This window comes from Aythya fuligula, chromosome 19 (genome assembly GCF_009819795.1).
Source record: "Aythya fuligula isolate bAytFul2 chromosome 19, bAytFul2.pri, whole genome shotgun sequence".
NCBI classification, from domain to species: domain Eukaryota; kingdom Metazoa; phylum Chordata; class Aves; order Anseriformes; family Anatidae; genus Aythya; species Aythya fuligula.
The window spans coordinates 57,452-77,166 of NC_045577.1; the positions used below are offsets into that span (position 1 = coordinate 57,452).

General features: G+C 37.9%; 2 protein-coding genes across 10 annotated transcripts in view; one reads left to right on the forward strand and one right to left on the reverse strand.

Moving 5' to 3' along the window:
• GARNL3 (GTPase activating Rap/RanGAP domain like 3) overlaps positions 1–7,142 on the forward strand; it is a 52,760-nt gene extending 45,618 nt beyond the window's left edge. For all 9 annotated transcript variants that reach the window (XM_032200327.1, XM_032200330.1, XM_032200335.1 and 6 more), the window contains 6 exons: positions 1,141–1,248; positions 1,956–2,074; positions 2,499–2,631; positions 3,499–3,708; positions 5,024–5,135; positions 5,942–7,142. In XM_032200327.1, the coding sequence (XP_032056218.1) occupies positions 1,141–1,248; positions 1,956–2,074; positions 2,499–2,631; positions 3,499–3,708; positions 5,024–5,135; positions 5,942–6,098 (839 nt within the window). In that variant the 3' untranslated portion in view covers positions 6,099–7,142. The remainder of the gene's footprint in view (positions 1–1,140; positions 1,249–1,955; positions 2,075–2,498; positions 2,632–3,498; positions 3,709–5,023; positions 5,136–5,941) is intronic.
• A 4,894-nt stretch (positions 7,143–12,036) lies between these two features.
• SLC2A8 (solute carrier family 2 member 8) lies at positions 12,037–19,685 on the reverse strand. Its single transcript, XM_032200338.1, has 10 exons — positions 19,488–19,685; positions 19,101–19,260; positions 18,124–18,330; positions 16,293–16,392; positions 15,945–16,156; positions 15,341–15,484; positions 14,670–14,778; positions 13,500–13,673; positions 12,744–12,889; positions 12,037–12,585 (listed from the first exon to the last, which is right to left on the reverse strand). The coding sequence occupies exons 1-10, from the start codon at positions 19,544–19,546 to the stop codon at positions 12,451–12,453; spliced, it is 1,446 nt and encodes a 481-aa protein (XP_032056229.1). The 5' UTR covers positions 19,547–19,685; the 3' UTR covers positions 12,037–12,450.
• Positions 19,686–19,715: the final 30 nt, after the last annotated feature.

The following is a 19,715-nucleotide window of genomic DNA, read 5'->3' on the forward strand; positions in this document are numbered from 1 at the left end:
GTAATTGGACAGACATTACCACCTTACTCACAAAAGTCCTATTTCTTCAGATCTATCTTATTCTTTGCCTAGTCTCACACTGGGTGTTTCTAGGACATGTACAAATTTGTATTCCACCCCTTTTCTTCTTTGTGCTTTCCCATTCTGTCATTGTGCTTTCTTTCCTTCTGCACACTTCTTTGTGCTGGCGCATTTTAAAATTGTAATTCTCTTAATCTCTTTTTATAAAACAGCCTTGGATTTAATATGCATATGCTCTTCTGTGCTGTACACATGTAGTTTTGCTTTCAGTCCTCGGGAAAATCAAAGTTATGAGTATGAAACGTCCTTTATGAGGTGATGCTGAAGGACAAAGCACAACTTTCAGATGGCATGTCTTATTTGCCTTTCCAAAGAGAGCATTGATGGAAACAGGATAAATACATCTACGTATTCTAGCATTGGCCGTTAGATTGGTACCACAGGGAGAAAGTCTCTAAAGCGTATCTTTCTATGCCCTGTGAGGCCTCGTTGGTTTTGGTAGTTTAACAAATCCTACCTAGTTCTGGTTCACTCAGTACTGCTTCAGAACTAAAAGGTCTGTGTCAGAGCAGTGTGAATTCCCAAACCTGTACTTCTGTTATGGGAAAAAAAAAAAAAAAAAAAAGGATTTTACCTAAAAATAGAGAAGTAGTAGATTCACAAGTTAAATGGTTAATGAAATCTTGGTATTTGTAGTATCCCATGTGTATTACAATCCTCAAAGAACACAAACTGTGCTAGTATGTGGCTTTTTGAAGTGTAGTTCGTACAGTCAGAGGGGTACAGCTCTGCTTACATCACTTTCAGAAATGTTCTTAACTATTCCTCTATCCATAGACAAAGTAAGGAGCTGATGATTGCTGAAACAGAACAATACTTACTTTGTGAAATCTGACAAGTTATTAAAATGTAGCTCTATTATTTTTATCTTGTAAATGTATTCACAAAGGAAGCACGTTTCCCTTATGGTCTGTTTAGATATAGAGGGACTTCTACATAAGTGTTTGATATTTATCTGTGTATTATCCACACTTCTGTAAAATCTACATATAATGTTGGTGTTTGTCATTTTGTGCTGTAAGATATTGGAGGTTTCTTTTTTTCCTTTTTTTGTTACAGATGTTTGCCAATATAGAAAGGTGTATCCTTTTAATGGAGGTTCTCCACTCGTCCAGTCATCGGCTTACGACTTTCACTTTAGCTGGAATCAAGTTCCTTATGCTGTTGGTAAGAACATACCTCTTTTTACCCTTTTTTCATTACTATTTAGGCTTGCACTTGGCTGTTGGTGGAATTGCAGCATGTGTGCTAGGAATATATAAGAATAAATATAAAATTAAAAATAATTTAACATACATAAATCTATATTTAATATATTAAAATTTAATAAATATGGGTTAATAAATTCCTATAAATAAGAATTTCTTCATGGAGAGGGTGGTTAACCATTAGAATGGACTGCCCAGGGAAGTGGTGGAATCCCTATCCCTGGAGAGGTGTTGACATAACACCAAGTGATGGAACTTGGTAGGTCACGTTGATTGTTGAACTTGAAGGTTTTTTCCAACCTAGATGATTCTGTGATTCTCTAAGCGTGTTGCATTCATGATGCCACTTCAGCTAGGATTCTGCATATGGTATCTTTAATAAGTGGAGCCTTGGGGCCAAGTTTTTCCTCTGATAAACTTTTTTTTTTCCTTTATCTTTTTTCTGTTTTTTATTTTCCATTCAGTTTATATTCTGTCAGGCATGGAGAGTGAAGTTTTCTTCAGGCTTGTTGTATCTGAATGTCCATCAGTACAGTAGACAAATCTTGTCATAGGAAAGGGAGATACCAGAGTAGGTCAGATGCTCAAGAACTGTTTTCAGGGAGCATCTGAGAAACATTTACATTAATCATTCTTCCTTGCTAAATAATTTTTGTTTCATTGCAGTCTGTGCTTTCCCTTATATCCTTGCCTTCACTACTGATTCCATTGAGATCCGATTAGTGGTGAATGGAAACTTAGTCCACACAGCAGTTGTGCCTGAGCTTCAGCTTGTAGCATCAAGGGTAAGACACGAGAAAAGCATGTTTGACTATTTGTGAGGTGTTGGGACCTAATTCACATAAAGAGTTGCTGAAGCCCAAACTAAACCAAAACTGACACATTTTCTGATTTGCATTAACTGTTAATTTGTGTGCTCTTAGCTTGTAGTGAGTACAGTGAGAATCAGAATTGATCTAACTGTCCTTGCAGCCTTGCAGTAATGCAGAGCTGAAGTATTTGATTATTTACAGGGCAAATGCTCTTCTGAACATCACAGAAGTTCTCCCCATTTACAGTGAGATAGCCTTTCTGTGGCCAGCTGTAGTTAACTTAGCAGCAATACAGCAACAGTGGTAATAGAACATAGTGGACAAACATTTGAGCTCTTATTCAGCAAGTGTTCAAGAAAGTTTTGCTGTACTAATGATGAGTTCTTTGTGATTTCAGTCAGATATTTATTTTAAAGCTACTGCTGCAGTAACGGGATCATCTCATAGCAGTTCTAAGGAAATGAGTTCAAGTTCTCCTCAAACACCGACAGCTTATGAAATACCAGAATGTCCTCTTTCTTCTTCGGAAGGTAACATGGTTTCCAGGCTGCTTGAAGCTTTGATTATTATCTTTAGTAAAATGAAATCAATCAGTTAAAAGATTTTGTTTTCGTGGCTGAGTGTCTGGAAGATGGAAACCTTATCCATAGATCTGAAACACCTGGCTGAGCTTTTGCCCCATAGTATCTCTTCTGAATGCACAGCAGCACTGTTTTGAAGAAATCATGTCTGTAGGAGAGGAAGAATTAAGCTTCATTACCTTAATGAGTCTTTGGCAACATGGCCAAGACTATAAAGCAAAAAGAGGTATAAAATTGTGGGCAAACTTTCAGACTTCATGTATGCCATTCCTTTCATTTATGAACAGCTAAACTATCGATGGCTAATTAAACTAATGCAAACTAAGGGCAAGAAGTATTTCTAGTCTCAAAAGAGTTAATAAATTTAAAGTTAAAAAATGCACGGTAAATTTGGTGTAACATGATCTGGATCTGTGAACAATCGATCTACAAGGGATAAATAATGGAGAAACAAAGGAACACCAACTAGATAATGCAAGATGTATGTAGATCTTGTTCATTTAGATGTATTTAAATCTGCTGCTGCACTGTTGACAGAAGGGGAGAAGAGAAAGGAATCTGAATTCCTGTTTTTAAGACAGGCAATATGCTTTTTCTCAGTAAGCCAAGTTGTCAGTCTGCAAAATGTGGTCGTATTTCTTCCTCCTCCTAGCCTATTTATGTTGAAAGATACAGTACAAGGAAGATTTTTGTTACTTGGGTTAAAAAGCACCCCACATAATGTTTATAACTTTTCTGTATAACTTTTTCATTGGAAGTATTTAGAACTGATACTGGTATGAAAGTGTAACGTTCTTTTTTCCTTCTGCATTTCAGGTGAAGTTCCAGGCAAAAACCTGTACAAAATTCCTCTCAGTAATCTGGTTGGGCGAAGCATTGAACGACCTCTGAAGTCACCTTTGACTCCCAAAGTCATCACTACTCCAACATCTAGTGGTGTTACCTCTCTTCCTGTTACTCACTCACTATCCTTATCTCGTATGGAAATTAAAGAAATTGCAAGCAGAACACGTAAAGAATTGCTAGGTAAACTTCCCTTGTCTTCTACATATATCAATTACCAAGTATGTAATTTCTATTTTTTGGACAGTCACAGTCAGATTAGTGATATGCAACCAGTGTTCATAAGTAATTAATAAAAAGAAACAAATAAATCAGTGTGAAAATGTTATTTGCAAATACTCTAGATAGCATCTCGTCAAATTATGTCCACATGGAGGCTGGTGACGATTGGTGTCCCTCAGAGGGGTCTGTCTTGGAACCAGTACTGTTTAGTATCTTTATCAGTGACATAGAAAATGGGATTGAGTGCACCCTTAGCAAAATTGCAGATGACACCAAGCTGAGTGGTGCAGTTGATACCAAAGAAGGAAGAGATGCCATTCGAAGGGACTTGGACAGGCTGGAGAAGTGGGCCCACATGAACCTAATGAAGTTCTACTAATCCGAGTGCAAGGTTCTGCACCTGGGTCAGGGAAATCCCAGACATGAGGACAGACTAGGAGAAGCACTCATTGAGAGCAGACCTGCAGAGAAGGACTTGGGAGTTCTGGTGGACAAAAGGCTCGACATGAACCAGCAATGTGCACTTGCAGGCCAAAAGGCCAACTGCACCCTGGGCTGAATCAACAGAGGAGTGGCCAGCCAGTTAAGGGAGGGGATTGTCCCCCCTCTACTCCGCCCTTCTGAGGCCTCACTTGGAGTACTGCATCCAGGTCTGGACCCCCAGCACAAGAAAGATTTGGACCTGTTAGTGCAAGTACAGAGAAGGGGCTACAAAGATGATCAGAGAACTGGAGCACCCCTCCTGTGAAGAAAGGCTGAGAGAGCTGGGACTGTTCAGCCTGGAGGAGAGGAGGTTACAGGGAGGACCTCACCGTGACCTTTCAATAATTAAAGGAGTCTTGTAAAACAGATGGACTCTTTACTCGGGTAGATAATGATAGGATGTGGGAAGTGGTCTTAAACTAAAAGAAGATAGGTTTAGACTAGACTAGGAGGAAATGCTTCACTCTAAGGGTAGTGAGGCACTGGAACATGTTGCCAAGAGAAGTCGATGCCTCATACCTGGAGGTGTTCAAGGCAAGGCTGGATGGGGCTTTGGCCAACCTGATCTAGTGGGTGGCATCCCTATCTATGGCAGGGGGGTTGGAGTTAGATGATCTTTAAGATCCCTTGTAACACAAGCCATTCTGTGATGATTCCATTATAAGGTAGCCATATTCTAAGCCAGCTAGAAACTTTTTAGTTAGTAATGAAAACCATCAAGAGAGATCACAATGTTTTTTATGAATGTTTTATTTCCTTTTGAGAGTATTAAGACTTTTATTCCTTTATTGAGGCCTTTTGGATGAACCTATTCCCAAGACAGAAGGTGCACAGAAGCAAAAAAAGGCTCCTCGAAGACAGTCAGATCCCAAGCAGGGAGCGGTAAGATCAACTAGTAGTGACAGGTAAATATATGGGCTTTAGAAAATAACCTAAGTTAGGCTGTAAGTATTTTGGGAATTGATTGTCTCTCAACCTTTTTATTCTAATCTTAGTTCAGTATAGACTGACTGAGGCCCTTGTGTATTACTGTGAATTTCATCCTACTGTGTATTAGAGTATCTAAATATTATCAGTACTGAAATGGTTATACCTCTTGCTAAAGATATGTTATGAGCAAAGCAAGACTAAATGGGACTTTGTGGGGACCTGGTGCAGTTGAGACAGTCTTCAGGCCTACAGCATCTGCACTGTGCAGACTCACTTGCTATTTTCTTCATATCCTTGTGTCTCATTATCTCCAAAATAAATTTTGTAAAGAAACACTATTGCATATGTCTGTTTGTATCTGCTTACCAGACCCCCTGCCATTGTGTTTTTTTCATTGTTTTTATAACCTGCATTTGTGATAAGTAGCAGCAGAATTCAGCCAAGATACAGTAGATTGAGATTATTTTTTTTCAATCCACTGCAATGTAAAACTTTATTATATTTATTCCACTACTTGAAAATTATATGGAGGGGAGCATTCATTAACATTACCTTTGGGCAATAATCTGATGTATGTAATCTCTGTTTTAATATGAGTTGTTATCAAGGCTCTGGTTCAGTGCTAGCCTGGTGTGGAAGCAGAGTAAAACAGAGAGAAATTCAGTTTTAATGGTTTGTCTCTGCCTTTAGGATAACTTGATTGTATGCAGAAATAGCCACTGACCCTGCTTGCCCTTACCTGTGTATTGTTTCTCAGTAACTTTTGTCTTCATCTTTGCAGAATAATCTCAGCCTCTTTTGAAAGCTTTTCTGAGAGTCGTCATCTTTCCACTAGTTCAGATCCTGATACTGTAGCAAACAGAGAGGAGAGCTCACCATCTAGCTATCCGTTCCATCTGACTTCTTTATACGATGAGGACATCATTGACTTGAAGTGAAGACAGACAGACTGTTCCTTACTTCACCTTTTCTTACAGATCTGTGAGCTCTGTAGGAATGTCACAAACACTGCTTCTAGTGGTAAAATGTGGCTGGAAGTATTGGTGATTAATCTTTATAGATCCCATGTTGTTCTGGCTTGCTTAGCCTGATTTGGTGATGCTTACATCTTTGACATATGTATGTTTTCTTATCTCAGTTCATGAAACATTACTTTTTGTGGCATTCTAAAGGTAGGTAATCAATGAGAGCTTCAGGCTGAAAACGAAGTAAAAAGTATTATTTATTCTGAGCTTCTTATAATTGAAGTACCTGAATGAAAGTGGCATTCAGTTAATTGCTGTTACTAATATCTTGAGCTGTTTTACAAGTGTGCACCACCATGTAGAAAGAAGAATTTGATGATGTAAATCACTCATTTTGTTTTTTCTTAAAAGAAAAAAAAAAAAAAAAAAGCTTTTAGACAAGGTCTTTCCAGACAACGCAAGTGCAGTCTGTCCTTGAAATGATGGAGCTGTGTTTTATTCACTGAGGAATGATGGTTACTCTATAAAGATCAGGTAACACGAACGTGCTGTTTTCTTTTCTCTGACCTGTCCTTGCACATTTTTTTTTTTTTTTTAAGAGAAACTTGAAAACTGTTTTGGCATTAAGAATCTTTGAGTAGAAGGACTTTTTATAAGAAAATACAAGCTTTCAAATCTTCCATAAAATTGGAAGTAAAAAATTCATTGTATTTCTCCACAAAGGGAATGCTGTTTCTGTAGTGCACCTGCAGATTTCCTCATTACAGGCAGAAGCCCATGCCCTGATTTCGTTTCTGACTACACAAAGATTCCTGTGCTGGCATCAGAATTAATTGTTGTCTGCTTTTACACCAACAATAGAATTCATTGCTCCAAGTAAACATATTTTTCTAAATGGACCGGGCTGAAGTTTTACTGCCAAGAAGCTAGTTTTCTATGATGAAGTAGTCATATTAGATCTTTTGTTTTGTTAAAGGACAGTATTTCATCATTAAAGCTTGATTTTTTTTAACCCTTTCCTCCATGCCAAAAATCAATTTTCTACAATATTTTGAACGGGTTTGCTGTTTTTCATGGAAAAGTGATGCTTCCAGGCTTTTTATATATGAAGGAGCTTTATTAAAGCCCTATTTATGGGCTTTATTAGGGTATTTCTTGCTCTTTATGTAGAAATATTTCTGTATCCTTGATTTATTTTGTAACACCATTTATGTGTCATGATTTCCCCTGTCCAAGCATGACATCTGGTGATTTGTGCCTTTTGCTTCAGTCTGTCTGAATGTAAAACTTTTTTTTTTTTTTTTGCAAAGTTTCATGGTATATGATGACTTTATTTCTCCATCTAAGAAAATATGCAAGGCCTTAACTGAAAGGATTACTTCTTATTCTCAGTCAGAGCGGCTGATCAAGAAAAGAAGCAATATTTTAAACATTAATTAGTACAGGAACAGAAGAAGTATTAACCAGTGGCTACTTGTACTTTAGTATTTTTGCACCTAAATATGTATGGAATGAACCTTCGTAAACACCTGGAAGTGCCACCTCAGAGTCTTTGCAAGAACTTGTAATTCTTTTTGAGAATGTCTCGGGGCGGGGAGGGGGGGGGGAGGGGGGAACAGTATCCATTTTCTCTGTTCTACTTACCTGGTTAGCTATGGTTTAAAAAAAAATCACTCTCAAAGTATTGTGTAGTCCTTATTCTGCTGCAAGTTGTAACCACTTGTGTGGACTCGTCGAATCAATTTTAGGGGAAGCACTGTTTGGGCTTGGGTATTTTTAGAAAGCAGAAGCATCACCTTTTTCCGTAAACAGGTTTCTCAGTGCAGTATTTTTATTTCTGTTGTGTGGGTGTTTTTGAAGACTACTAGTGTGCTGCAAAACCCAGACTTTGATTTCAATTTAATAAAATTTGAACTGGAAAGTTTGCCTTGAACTTTTAGAATATCAGATTTTAAATGTATTGCAGAGGTTCACTTCTGCTATTCTAGCATGATTTCACATGATTAAATGATAGTTTGATAGTAGTTGAATACACGTGTATACATATGTTGATTAGAAAACTTGTTTGAAGAACCTGAACAAACACATATTTAGGTATCCTGAAAGACATAGAAAGACCTTTTAGATGGAGCAGTAGAGAGATCAAGAAGAATGGAGAAAGTTTGACTATAACTGACCTAGGGTGATAGTCAGGATGAAAAACCACAGCAGTGGCAATAAAGTATTGCTATGAAGTGTGTGTGTGGAGTTCTGCCTGTAATAGCAGCATTGATGACATCTAGCAAATACTGACAAGCAGCAAAAGTACTGTAAGGAATACAGCAAAAGTCTGACTGCTTAAGCTAGATGAAAAAGAAAAAAAAAAAAGGATCAGACTAGCTTCATGGTATTTATTTTATCTGGAACAGGATGTTGGAAGAGTTTGAGGAGGGAGGAAGCATAGATCCCATATCAATTGGCTTGTCTCTCGCCTCCAGTCTGAATTTTATGGTATAGTTTAATGTGTCTGATGCAAACTGTTACGCAAGTCATATTGGGAACTACCAGACCTAAAATAATATTACTCATACAGGACAGGCAGGATCTGAACACTGGAGAAAATGACCTGTCTTCATTTCTTAGGTATGCAGTAAGTGCCTTAACAGTGCTGTCACTTCTTGAGTATTTACTTCTGCGGTCAACCAGCATGTCATGCAGGCATGGAGGAATAATATTAGACCTAGCAGAAGGAGGTGAAGGAGGGATCATGCAAAATTATTTTGTTTTATGACTCCTAGGTATGGTAACTGAGGCTTTAGGATCATGTATGTGTAGTTTACTCTCTACTTACCGTACAAGAGCAGCCTGGAGTGTAGGTAGAAGGCAGGGAACATGGTAGTTATGCTTGAATTTTGTTTGACACAAGCCACAAGAACTAAAGTGTGTGAAGTTCTTTTTCACATTTGTCTTATCTAAAAGACAAAGTACCATACAATAATATGAAACTGCTGGGAAAACTGGACAAATAGCCAGTATACAAGTAGTCTTTGTCAGACTGTGGCATGACTTACATGCATCTTAGTGTGATGAGACGTTGTTCTCTGAACTAGCTTCTAGACATTGACTGTCTCAAAGTAGTGTCTTAGATCCATCCTATTCAGGCTCTTGATCAAAACAAAAGCCAACTGTTGGTATTGATGGATAGGTTCTTGTTTGTCATTTCTAAAGGCCACATTTTTCATACATCTGTGTAATCTGTCTTCAAACCAGTGTCAGGTGACCAGGAAACATGAAATGGCTTATTGGAAGGCTACTGAGATGGACAGGTATACCATTCTTTACTCTGGCCCCTTAGAATCATGTTTTTTCTCTTCTTTGTAACATGCGTCTACTCATTAAACCTTAGAAATTAGCCTTGGACACAAATAGCAGCCGTGTCCACCCTAAGCACAGCCTTTCCCACTTTCACATCTTGTGTTAAAACTGCTACTAGTAGCCTGTGTTCTTAGTGTTGGCTGATCATCATATGCATGAGAAAAAAGAAAATCTTTAAAACTACAGCTATGATGGGTAGATGCTTTTTCTAATGAAGAAGATTACTGAATAAAGCTTGCTACCACCATCAACAGAAGGGTTAAAAAATTCCTTCCACAAAGGAATAATTGTTACCAGCTTTTGAACAGTTGCTATCAAGCTAAGCTAAACTGAAGGCCAGTTATGAACTATACCAGTTTGACATGTAAGAACTTTGAAGAGAGATAAACCTACTTGTGTTCCAGACTAACAGTCATTTCTTCCTAATGCTTTCCTCAAGTGGCAATGGAGTACAAATAAATTTTAAAAATGTTTGAAACTGAAAGCAATGGAATGTTTCATTCTGAGGAGATAAAGACCCCAGCAACTTTGGAAGGGCTGGGTGCTCTCATGATGGCAAAAAATGCAGACTCTAGGTTTAATGGACATGTGAATAATAACTCCAGTTGCTTCGTTTGCCAGGAACAAGTGGGGCCTCTTCTGATTACAGTTGTTTCCTAGACTGGGGAATGAGGATTTTTCATTTTTTCTGGCCTTTTTCTTTTTTTCAGTCCGTGACAGGATGTGAAGTGTCACTCAGAATGAGTAGCAGTTTTGTTGTCTGCATTCATGTATCTGTCCCTATACATGTGCAAGCATTTGTAACTGATGGGTAGATTAAAATTAAAACTTTTTTGGAGTACTGGGCTGGTCAACTACATATATATTTAAACAGTTCCTAGTAGGGCAGGTAATAGGTTAGGTTGCACCCATAGGAATTGTAGCATCGTTATACATGGCCAAGGCTGCTGCGCCTGCCATTTCTTCTCTGCTGTTCTAGGTGTACTTGGACAAGCCAGTTTCAAGCTCTTGCAGGCTTTCCTGATTTGTATTTATGGCTTGCGCTTGCAGATGCAGGAGTGTCCCCAGAGCTGTGGCTTAGTCTGCATTTGAAACCTAGTCCTTGGATTTGGATTTTTTTGTGTTTGTGTGTGTGTATATATATGTGTGTGTGTGTGTGTATATATATATATATATATATACGTGTGTGTGTGTGTGATACTGACTAGTGTCATTATTAACAATTTTGATGTCATGGTTCATTTGCCCAGTGCTTGCTAATTCTGTTAAAGCAGTTTTCTCAGATACTTAGGCATAGTCTGAATTTGTGGAGAAATAAATTATACCCTGAGAACTAAATAATACTAATAAATAATACAAGGAGCTCTTATGCCAATAGACAGTAAACATCTGTACTAGCATGCAGGGTAGAAAGTATGCATATTATTACAGTTGAGCACAGCCACTTCACCAGGCTGTTTAATACCTAGCTGTTTCACTTTGTTGTTGCTGACCTGCAACTGACTGACACCCTGTTTGCTAGTGAAACCATATTAGCCTATGATTTCAGGAAAAAAAATAAGAGGTTATTTTTGTGTGTATTTATAACTCTACTAGATATATATACAGTTGGATGGAAAATTCTCTAAAGGTTTATGCAGACAGTATTACCAACCTGCAGTGTCAATTTTAACAAAGTCTTTGAATGTTGGCAGACTGTTTTTGTAATTTAATGACTGATATTGCTAAGTTGCTGAGTTTGTGATCAAAACCTCTTTAATACCACCTGTCTTAAATACTGATGTATTATCATTGTTTTTAATGTCATGTGATAGTGCGTATGGTTTGTGTTTTAGATGTAGCATCCAAATAGAAACATTCCTATCACAGCTGGAACTGTTTTAAGTGCAATTTATTGTTTTTGTGAAGGAGGAAGAGAAGACTTATTCCTACATATGTAATAAACTTTACATCTATTCTTTCTTTCGCAGTTGCAGGACTAATGGCTTCTCTAAATTTGGTTCATCAGTCAAGAGAAATTAAAAAGAAAAGGGGTAGAATGGCTGCCAACAGTGATGGATTACTACTTCTAGTTGAGTTCTGTAGAAAGTGTTTCAAACATGCCATTCACTTAAGTACTGTCACAGCTGCTGAGATTGGTGCTTGTATCTTAAGCATTATCCATCTTTGACGAGAGCTATAATTCAGCATTGGTTTGTGTTTCTGGGCTTTTAAGTCTTTCAGGACTCTCCAGTTGTAGATCTTTACCCCTTAACTTAAGGCTACAAAAGATGGATTTCCTCCATTTTTCTGGCTTTATATAGGTGTATTGTCTTAGTCTACAAGATCTATTGATTCTTTTTGAAAAAGAGACTCCAAAATACATTCTGCTGAGAGTTACAACCCATCTTGTGATTTAAATGCATTCCTAGCCAACCTGACAGCACTAGGACAGATAATGCCTTCATCTCCCTTTGAGATCTAGACTTATTTCCTTGGTCAGGTATCCCAGATACTGAAGTAGTACCACACAAAAGGGAGAACTCACAGTCTGAAATAAAAATTATCCAGACTATCATTAGTTTCTTCATATGCCATCAGGAAAAGGTACAGAAGAAGGAATTGTTTTTATTATTATTTATAAAATTAGATCTTAATTTAGTTATTAGAGAAAAAGATTAAACATGCTTTCTTTTCCATTACAGTCAGTCTGCACAAGGTAGGGGAAAATAAACAAAAAAACACGGCAATTTAAGAAAGAGTATGTTTAAGACTTACACAAGGAAGATATACTACAGTGAACATACAGAGATAATCAAGTTGCATGTACATACCAACATGCAACATGGGAGGAGAAGGAAAAAAACATTTTACAAAAATTCATTAAAACAATTTGATAGGAAGTTGTGTAACTATCTGCCATGTGAGTCAGTTTTAGCAACAGCACCATAGTTCATGATATAAAGCTTTCATATCAATAACAATCTCAGACTTAAGATCTTCTGAAGTGGGCTTCAATCTGTTCCAGGGTCTGTCCTTTTGTTTCAGGTACATAAAAGGCTGTAAAAATCACACTGAGGCAGCAGAAGGCAGAGAAGAGCCAGAATGTGCCATAGGATATTAAAGCCTGAGGGAAGGGAAACAACAGCAAAATATTATGATAAATTGTTACTGTGCAACTACAATCTGGGCCACCAGAGAAGACTGGCCCAGTGCTCTCTCAGAATCATCTTAAATAAATTTTCTTATGAAAAGAAATACTGGATTGTATTTTATGATGCTTACTATCAAATCATGAAATTCCTTAGTTACCAAGAATGCCATAACCCAGTTTGTTAACACACAGGCGCCACTAGATATGCCCCTAGCTTTAAGTGGGAAAATTTCAGACATCACCAGCCATGGAACAGGACCCCAGCCAACAGCAAAACCTGAAATTACAAACAGAAGAGATTAAATGCAAGTTAAGTATATTTCAAAGGGAAAAGTGAATGATGGTCAAGTTAGGCAAGTAACTCCACATTCTAGGCTGATTCTGCAAAAAAGTGCCTCTAGCAAAAGCCTGCAGTTACTGACTTGAGGGTGACCTACTATATGTTATTGCACTTTATGTCAAATTTCTTACAACAATAGTCTTAACAAGCAAAATTTCTTATTGAGAAGCTTCTGAAGCTACTTAAAAATTAACCTTGTTTCTTACTGCTGCTTCCTTGTACTGTCACAGAATTCAGTATGGCTCAGATACTACCAAAGACTCTTCGTTCCATTAATGACTACAGAGTAATTCAAACTGAGCGATTACTACTTAGTATTACAAGAAGGAGGTATAAATTGATTTTCCATGACATCAGCTTAATTACTTTACTGCTGGCTTGAGCAGTAGGGTTATGAATTCCCAGCCTAACTTTGTCTCATACACTAAAAAGCTCTGTCGAACAGAACTCCATTTATCAATAATATGACATTATGGCACAAATTTGTCACATTCAACAGCAATTATGAGTGTCATGTAATGTCTGCTTAGAAGCTTGTTCCACTCACCAGCAACAAAGAGCCCTAGGCTTACTACTGCAAGCCAGGATAGGTTGTTTTCTGTTCCTGGGGATACTGAGTTTAGAGTGAAACACAGATTAGCATTTGATGAGTTGTTCCCATGTGGAAGGACCATTTTAAAGTAAAGCCCAAACAATGCAGTACTGACAGCCATGATGATCCCTGAAAAGTAAGCAATAACCATGTTGTCACTGATCACTGCATAAGTACTCTTCTTTCTGAGAGCCAAAACACAGGTGCTCAGCCAAATACAAAATATGCTGGTCCTAGCGAAGTGTTTCTAAAAAGATAGTGTTCTTGGAAACAAACATTGGCTTAGACAAGAGTGAAAGATACCAGAAAATCATTCCATGCATTAGACAAACAGAAGTCCTTAAAGCAGTCATTGCTATTGAGTGTGCAATGCAACAACTATATCAAACAACTGGGGGGGGTGGCATATTTATTTGTAAAGTTAAATTTCTTTAAACTACATGCGGCCTTGTGTAAGCAGCACAACACTCCATGAATGTAGCTACAGCTATGGAGAAGCTACTTGAAATGTCCACTTCTGGACACCTTAGGTAGCAGAATGTATTGTGTCTTCATGACCTAGCTACTCCAAAGTATGAACTGGCCTGGTAAAATGACAAAAAGGATAGCCATACACAGGTTTAAGGGGCACCGCTTACAATGAGTTCTGACATACAATCAGAAATTGTGTCCAAAGAATACATTAGGTTAAATACCATACACTATAAACACTAGTATTAGGTTGTAGTTAGATATTAGGAAGAACTTCTTTACTGAAGGGGTTGTTAGGCATTGGAATAGCCTGCTGAGGTCTTTAGAAGATATTTAGATTTAGAACTTAGTGATATGGTTTAGTGGAGGACTTGTTAGTGTTAGGTTAGAGGTTGGACTAGATGATCCTGGAGGTCTCTTCCAACCCAGATGATACTGTGATATGGCTATGGCCAATCAAAGTCAAACAATCAAATTGTGTACGTATAATGTGACAATTTCCTCTTACGACTTTAGAGTTTAAGTCCATAGTTAAATTATAAAGCAAACCACTTAAGATACATAAATTGTAATACTTAATTCCCCCAACAGTTACAAGACTTTCTGGTACTCTATATAGTTCTTTTTCTAACTGAAGTCAGTAGTATGTTTTACCAGACATGTAAAGCAGCACTTTCCGTCCAGTTTTATCTATGATAAGTGCAGCCACAGCAGTGAAACATACTTGTACAGCACCCACAACAACAGAAGCCATTCTGCTGTCCTGAAATAAAGTAAGAGGCCGGGAGAAGAATTTGCTTTTTCAGGCTGATAACACGTTCACTTATTAAGCGTTAAAGATGCATTTGTTTCTCGACTCTGGAGGAAGAAAAGCTATCCCACAGAAATCAATGGGGAGGGGAGGGGGGGAGAGAGAGAATCTTAAATAAATAAATAAAAATAAATGACAATGTCAAGATTAATTAACATAACATACTGGTCTCTTAATAAACTTTAAAACACGTCACAGCTTCTCACAAGAGTTTGACTTTCTCTGAAGCATTGGATTTGTAACTGTACTAAAAAAGTTATGAATTAATATGACTATAACAAGAATTTCTATCAGTAGCAAAGTTTCACACACAACATACTTCCCCCCAAAAAAGTCACATTCAGATATGCCAGAGTAACATAGTCAAGAGGGTATCTATAACCCAAAACCCAAACTGTTATCTATGATGCAGGCAGGATCGGCATCAAGTCAGTTTGCTACATTTTAGACTTACTCAGTACCTACTAAACTCAAACAACAGACATTTACCAATCTGGCAACACAAACTGATTACCTTGAAGTTTGCATCTTCAAAGATAATTTCTGCATAAAACATAACTGCATTAATGCCTGTTACTTGCTGAAGGAACATCAGAGCCATACCAATAAGAAGTGGCCTGTAGATTGAAGGATTCTTAAATTCATAGAGGTTTAGTCCCTGTTAAAAAGATGAAGTAATGATTCCATGAAAAGTTCAGTATTTTAAATTAGAGATCACCAACAAATGATGCATTTGGACAGGGGCAAGAGGAAGTGCTTTTATATAATACAAACAATAGGAAATCAGTGTTAGAGATGTTGAATAATCCTACAAAACTGCTAGATAAAGAAAAACTAGATATCAATCAGAATAGATAATTACCAAGATCATGAGCTTGACTGCTACTCAGGCATACCAATGGCAACCAACAGTGATAGTTTCAGCTGAAAGGTAGTGGAAAAAAAGGCTCTAAATCTCACTGATTCTTAAATTTTGTTTGTATGAGGAAACAGGTTTGGACTGATGTTTTTAGAAAAGGCTACTAGGCAAGCAACAGTAAAAAAAAAAAACTTTTAATTACACTGTTTGCTTTCAGATAGTATTCAAAAAAAATTTAATGTAATCAGATTCTCATCACCTCCTCCTCAACATTAGCTTTGATCTGCCTACATTCCCATTCATGGTCCATATATGGTCCCCGCAGAAACTGTAAAGAAGCTATGGCTTCTGCGTGTTTGTTCTGATTCAGCAGAAATCTTGGTGTTTCAGGCATGAAGGACATCAACAAAAGCATTATGCAGGGTGGAAAAGAACACAACACTGCCAGCCAGTGCCATTTCAGTGTTATTCCTGGTGAAAAAAAAGAAAAAAAGAAAAAAAAAAAAAAAAGAGACTGTGAACATTAGCTAGTTTTGATTCCTTAGTGTAGTTCTTTCATTACATGTACTAACTCTTTATCGTCATTTTAGACCCCTAACCCCAATACCTGCAATGTAGGCTCCAAGTATGCCAGTTACCACCATCAGCTGAACACAAGAGCCAAGCATACCACGGACTTTTGTATGAGATATTTCAGATATATACACCTAAAACATAAGGAGAAAAATCTAATTATTTCTACCCAGTTTTGGATCAAGAATTTGAGAAGTAATTCATTTCTGAAATACAGATATACTTTCTAGTGACTCCCCTCTTTAAAAAAAAAAAGCCTTAAGTAAAATGGCGTGAGTAGAAAAGTACCATCACAGAAATGCACATTGGCATTATGGAAAAAACATGGAGAAAGGGGAGGCCCTAAAACAGAAAAATGCTGATGTATCAGCATCCCACATATGACCAAACTGGCATTAGTAAGGGCTTCTTTTGTTAGCCATATCAACAACAAAAGCATTCTGGTGCTTGGGACAGTCTTGCATGAACACATGGCCCACATCACCTATAAAACTCTTTGCAAATGAAAGTTGAAAATTTTTCATTCAAAGTAAAGACTGCGTATTATGGCATTCTCCATGAAGTCCTCAACTGACAGTCGCTCATCTTAACATACATGAACAGCAAACATATCTGCTCCAAAATTAGGGAACAACTTAATTTTTTTAGTTCGTTAAAAAAAAAAAAAATACGCTGATCCTAAGTCAACAGCTACAGCTCACCAGTATACACAGAAACATAGAAGAGAAATCCCTCATGTTTACAGATGCATTTTTTTTTCCAAAGTTACAATTTTAAGTTTTTCAAGAAGAAAAATAAGTAATCCTTAGGTCAGGAATAGTTTACAGCTACAAAACCATGGTATTACAGGTAACATTTTCCTCCCTCATCACTGCAGTCATATAGATCTTTTACTGTTGGCTGTGGATGAATGCCTTTGCAAACGGGAACTTAAAGCTTGGCTCCAGGAAACAAAGAGAAAGCAGTTGTTCATAAAGAAAACAGTTCCTTCATACGCATTAGCACAGCAGATTGCATTCAGCAATGGAGAACGTTGTACAAGATTATAATTTAGATCCCACTGATGAAATATTTTGTTTGTTTGTTTTTTATAACTATCCAGATTGGTAACTGAACATTTATTCTGCACTTCACCATGACTTCTTTCCCTTTTATTTTCAGTTTGCTTTTTTACTTCAAAAGCAAGAAATGCTGGAACCACCAGAAAAGAAACAAGCTTGAATTCTGAAATTCTAGATAGTTTATTTCATACTGCCACTAGATCCAATAGGCAAATTATACAGAAATAAAAAAGACAACAAGAGAATGAATTCTTTCCATTAACCTAGTGCACAGATATTTCTGAATGCATGTGAAAAGTTAATGTTCCAAAGACAGCAGTTAAATGGAAGGAGTAGTCACTGCTTGGTATTGCGCTAGAATGAGTGAGTGAGCATAGATTGAAAACCTAAGTTTGGTGAAATACAAGACTATTAGAAGTAGATGGTAATAGCAAAAACAAGCAAACAAAAATCCAACTTCAAGAGATATAGCTACACAATATTAAAACAAACAGAAGCAATCAGATAGTAAGGACAGACTAAAAATCTGAAGGATCAAATGACTGTACTAAGAATGCATAATGCAGAAGTGCTATTAGAATAAATAAAACATTTCTGTATTTTTTTCATGACTAAAAACATGCAAAAATATGATCCTGTAAAAATCAGTTTATTTTAAATCCACAGACTGCCTTGGCTAGAGTTAGTTACTGCATCCAAGCAACTTATGATAACATTATGAAATAACAACCATTCTCCTAGAAAAGCTTTAAAAACAAATAAAATAAACAAACCACTCACCAACAGAAATAATGCCTTACTTACCGGAACAACAAGTGAAGTAATTCCGCTGGCTAAGCCAGTCAGTATTCGTCCAAAATAAAGCATCCAGACATTCTGAGCTGAAATAATAACTACATATCCAGAGACATACGGTATTGAGCACAGCATTAGACTCAGCTTTCTCCCAACTCTATCCACAAGATAGCCTCCCAGTATTCCTCCAGCAGCAGCTCCTAATGTTACTACAGACTTCAAAAAAAGAAGTTTAAAAATACGTATGCATATATTTATACATATATGCATATAAATAAAAACATTTTTGTTGTTGTTTTTGTTTTTAAAGTAAATAGCAGCTTCTGAAAAAGAAAATTGTACAAGAGCATGCAGGTGTTTTGAAAACCAAAATAAACACTAAATTCCTAATCAAACCATAGCCAAGAAGCACTACTCACCACAACTGAGCAGCAAGTAATTTTCAGATCACATACATGCACAAAGCTCTTTCAATGAAGAAAATAAAACAGCAGTAACCTTTTTAATCTGTCTACAAAGCCATTCATTCACAAACGGGCCTTCAAACTGTTTTAAAGCCCTGAAGAATATTATCTTGAATAACCTGAAGTCCAACCTGTACCAAAAGCAAATATTCCCTATGTTGACAGATTACACCTAATCTACTAAAGAGTCGATTTTCTGTGGTCCCCTGACAGGCTAACTGAGAAAGCTGAGAATTCTCACAAGATTTTTTATCATCAAAAGTAAGTTCAAATAACATGGGCATTTACTAATATATGCTAATTGAGGGTCATCACAGCACAACATCACCGTCATTCAGGAAAAATCTGAATCAATCACTGATCTCACAAAAAAAAAAAAAAAAAAAAAAAAATCATTAACAAGATCCACATTTATCCTTGTTCTTAAGAGGAGTAAAACCCCCTCATGTAAACAGTGTCTTCTTTACCTACACTTTAAATTGAAATCACATAACAGTAACACTTCATCATACAGAAACTTACCCCAAACCACGATGCTTGACTGCTGTCTAATCTTAATGTAGGATCATTGATTTCCCTCAGCTCTGGTATAACAGGTGAGCTATAGCCTAGCACGAAGCCAAAGCTAAGTGGTCCTAAGACAGCAGCAAACGTGGCCAGGTACAGCTTCTTGTTTTGCACTCTGAGGCAAAAGAGACGAATGAGAAGGATCGCGCCGCCTCCAGCCCCTCTCACAAGGGCCGCTAATACCCAGACGGGCCTGACAGAGGTCCCGACCCCGAGCTCGCATCCGTCACGTTCCCCCCCCTCCCCCCCCCCCGCCCCGATACCGGCCGCAGACGATCTCCAGGGCAGTGAGCGCTGCCCCCGAGCCAGCCAAGACGGCACGGCCGCAGCGCCCGCGCTCACCTCTGGTAAGCGTCCGAAGCCGGGTAACCCAGCAGGTACCGCGACTCCTCTGCCGCCATGCCCCTACCGCGGGGTGCGCCTCGGCGCGGCCAGCCCTAAGCACTTCTGCACGAACAGCCGGCCGCGCTACTGGGCAGGCACCGGCCCTCAGGACAACGCCGACCCCAGAGGGACACCGCGCCTCTTGCGAGCCCTAGTTCAGACGGAAGCGGCGGGAGCGCGGCAGCG